General features: G+C 36.4%; 2 protein-coding genes across 2 annotated transcripts in view; both read right to left on the bottom strand.

The window, feature by feature from the left end:
* The window catches only part of LOC106786531 (actin, muscle), a gene marked incomplete in the record, with an annotated part of 2889 nt that extends 1503 nt beyond the window's left edge, over positions 1–1386 (bottom strand). The window contains 3 exon segments of the mRNA XM_014748009.1: positions 1–93; positions 185–338; positions 954–1386. Coding sequence (XP_014603495.1) covers positions 1–93; positions 185–310 — 219 coding nt within the window.
* Positions 1387–3731: 2345 nt separating this feature from the next.
* The window catches only part of LOC106786455 (actin-3, muscle-specific-like), a 2344-nt gene continuing 2081 nt past the window's right edge, over positions 3732–3994 (bottom strand). The window contains exon 3 of the mRNA XM_014747866.1: positions 3732–3994. Coding sequence (XP_014603352.1) covers positions 3800–3994 — 195 coding nt within the window. The 3' untranslated portion in view covers positions 3732–3799.

The raw sequence follows: 3994 nt of genomic DNA, 5'->3' as shown, positions 1-3994 counted from the left end.
TTCTATAGGATATTTTAGCGTAAGAATACCCCTCTTGCTTTGTGCCTCGTCGCCCACGTAGCTGTCTTTTTGACCCATGCCCACCATCACACCCTATGGTTATAAAAACAATATTTTTATCGGTCGATTCGTTTGTTCGTCAGGATAGTATCGATATTAAATCTAATTTATGAATAAAACGTACCTGATGACGCGGTCTCCCTACAATACTAGGGAAGACAGCTCTCGGTGCATCGTCTCCAGCGAATCCGGCTTTGCACATGCCTGAACCATTGTCGACAACGAGCGCCGCAACATCATCATCGCACATCTTGAAGGGCTGTTAGCAACGTTTCTTTCTGCGAATTAATGGATGAAATTAATAGTTCCTTGTTTTTCCTATTTGCATTCAATTATAACCATCATTTTGATCTAATAGGAAAGTTCGGTAGGTAATTGTTCATTTAGTGAAAACAAAAAGACCAGTTCATATCGACTGTAGACACTCTCAACAAAAAATAGTAGAAACAATATATCAAGATACGTTAACGAATCATTAAACGATTATATGTATTTTCACAGGTAGATACTAGCTGAAATTAAATTTCCGAAGATTATGCTTGGCATGTATCATGGTATCCTTATATTTCATCACGTACCACCATGCAACATTTATTAAACGTTTACACTTGACACAAATTTCAAAGTGTATGTGGGTAAAACTATGCGATTGATTAGTACTATCCGATAGCCCGATACACTTAATACGATAAACGCGATCACGATAATCACAAGATTGACTATTTACGTAATTATCTTGAAAGAAGAAATAAAAAGTAATAGAAGTAGTAAGCGTAGTAAGAAGGAAATGAGAATGAGAAAAAGAATCTATTGACGGGGAAGAAGAAGAAGCGTTGGGTAAAGGAAAGTAAAAAGACAGGCGCAAGAGTTGCGTCCTCCGTAACGAAATTTACCGTTCAGAGCTGGATGATCGAATAGATCGAATAGGCGAGGATCTCTTAGGGACGAACGTCGTGCAAGAAACCGAAAGCGACGAGTGGCGCACCGCCTGCTCTGTGGGGTACCTTTATCCATATCGGTTCGCAGCCGAAAATAGCGATCCGCCCCTTAGATGGAAATCTGCTGTACGTTAACGCGCGCATCGTCGTCTGCCGCCGACGTTGCTGCCGCCACCGCCGCCACCTAGTCCTTAGTCGCCCTAAGAGCGACGTCGAGAGGGAGACGTCGACGACGTGCTATTCCCGACGGTTCCCGAATCCAAATAAGGACTCGTTACACCGCAGGGCCGTCCTCCTCGGGTGCTTTTCACCTAAACGAAGGTACCAAGAGACAGACGGTCGTCGGTATGCCTCTAGTTTATGCTGTCTTTTCTTCTTCTTCTTCTTCTTCTTCTTCTTTTTCTTCTTCTTACTGCATTAATCTTCTCTTTCCTCTCCTCTTCTTCTCTTTTTACTTCATTATTTCTTTATTCTGAAAAGTACTGCTTCTGTAAAAGAAAAGAAAAGGATGTAATGAGCCATGAGTAGCCTAGATCGGGTAGGCAACGTTGTGTGAGATCCTGTAAAAGTCCTTTTGACTTCATCGAGATAAAACATCATTTTTTTTCTACGTAGCCATATAGATCGCATGCGAATAAATCGCGGCCGTTTTACACGATTTATATGATTTCTCATAGAAATATTAGTTATCATTACGCTATCGTGCAATAGTCGAACGAAGATGATCTAAGAGGATAGTTTGTAGAACATATTTCAAGTTCAAATGTTCGGGAATAATTGATCTTTGTAGAAAAAGAATGATCGTTTAAATATGGATTAGAGAAATAATGATTTTTTATTTGGTGTCATTTAAAATGTACCGGGCGACGAGAAATACTCGATCCACCATCGAACCCTCCCCCACTTTACCTTACTGTGCTACCGTCGATGTTGGTCGTCGATTCAGCGGACGATTCGACGGACGACAGATTCGTGGACTTCGCATTACTGATTGTGGCTTTCAATATTGAAAGGACGCGTCGTTGTTAATGTTTTTTTAGTAGTGCTTCATTTGCATACGTAACGGTGATTCATTTAAAGAAGATTATTATGAAGAAATGAGTGCAATTCCATCATCTTTCACCGTATACAAGCAAGTATATGAGGGTGAACATTTTCTTAGATTAAACTTCAATGATTAACGATAATTAACGATAGTTGACGATAGTTAACGATTACTTATGTCCCATTAATGGTCCCAATAATCGATGGTAAGGCGTATACATGAAATAATCATTTTTTGTTCCTTCGATTTCGATAGATAAAAAGTATTTGTGAAAGAGTTAGAAGTTGGAATAATTTCTCGTTATACATGTTATATTGTATTTACTATTTCACTAGACATACATGCAAAGTGTTTAAATTGGCATTGATGCAATTTTCATTAATATAAATCTTGATTTATACAAATCCTATATAATACGTTCAAAGTCCAAATCAAGCTATCCTTCTAATTGAAAATGAAATTTTCAGATTCGACGATAAGTATCGACGGTCAATGCAGTCGAATGTTGCTCTCTTCGTTGAACATGCATATATCTACTAACGTGTTACCTGGATTTTCATTTCCGCTGGGTATTGGATGATGGATCGTTGTTAGCCACATCGGTGAAAGGCATGGGACATCATTAAGGACGTGGTAATTTTTCAAAAATTATTATTGACTCATTGTCCAGTGCACAAAGATGTAAATGCATGACCACTAGATTGAATTCTCCTTTGCGTAGACGGTCAATTATTTTCTTTTCCTTTTACGTTATCTGTATACATATGCAGAATTAGTTGAATGTAGAAAGGAAATGTTGTTAATTATACCTAGATTAGACTATTTTCAATAAATCCGTTTAATACACGGTCCCTGCAACTAAACATTATTTCCATTTACCTTATGTCCGGATTTCAAAGACAAATTAATATTCCGTGAATATTCATTTTCTATAATCATTGTCGTCCATGCGTTCTCCTAATGCATAAAAAGGCTAAAAACCGACATATGACAATGGCAAATGTGCAATATAAGTATAAAAGCAAATCATCCCAGAAATGATTGCACGGAATTTGTAGCTTTCCAGAATATACGATTCTGAATTTTTGAATAATTAAAGTAATTAGAAATATTAAAATGATTAGAAAGATAGGTACGAAAAATTTCTTCAAGAGAAATTGTATATATATATATATCGTAAATATCTCGTAAAACGCTAAATAAAAGCTAACTACGTTTATCTAGTTGTAAATTTAGATTTCATTTCGTATATCAATCGCAATTAAAAGTATTAAAAGATTGTGAATAAATTCGATTTTATTCCAACGTTATAATTCCAAAATATTATCAAAAAAATAAGTTTAATGATAACGTAAATAATAATCCGAATGTGAGTTATGCATATAAAGGGTAACAAATGAAAGATTACTAATTACACCGCTGTGAAAATATAAGTTTGATTTATTCCATTGAGATAGAGATGTAGATCCATATAAATATATATATATATATGTACATACACACACATGTCTGAACATGTATGTATATATTTATATATATATACACACACACATAAAAGATGACGTTTAAATTTAATTAATGGCAAAAAGAATACTGATCGCTACTGCTAATAAGGTGGTCGTTCTGGCCGTAGTTAAAGATTACCAACAGTGAAATAGAAATAATTGACATGTAACTAGATGAAATAGTACGGAATAATTAAGTGTATCTGCGTAAATAATATAGCAATAACAATCGTTTTTAAGAATATAATTGCTTAGAAGCACTTGCGGTGAACGATGCCAGGACCAGACTCGTCATACTCTTGCTTCGAAATCCACATCTGTTGGAAGGTAGATAGGGAAGCGAGAATGGAGCCACCGATCCATACGGAGTATTTCCTCTCGGGAGGTGCAATGATCTTGATCTTGATGGTCGAGGGTGCGAGGGCGGTGATTTCCTTCTGCATACG

The sequence above is a fragment of the Polistes canadensis genome, unplaced genomic scaffold (genome assembly GCF_001313835.1).
Source record: "Polistes canadensis isolate GaletaPanama2010 unplaced genomic scaffold, ASM131383v1 scaffold_75, whole genome shotgun sequence".
Classification (NCBI taxonomy): Eukaryota; Metazoa; Arthropoda; class Insecta; order Hymenoptera; family Vespidae; genus Polistes; species Polistes canadensis.
Note: the sequence above shows the minus strand (reverse complement) of the source record. Positions and strands in the feature narration are given on the sequence as shown.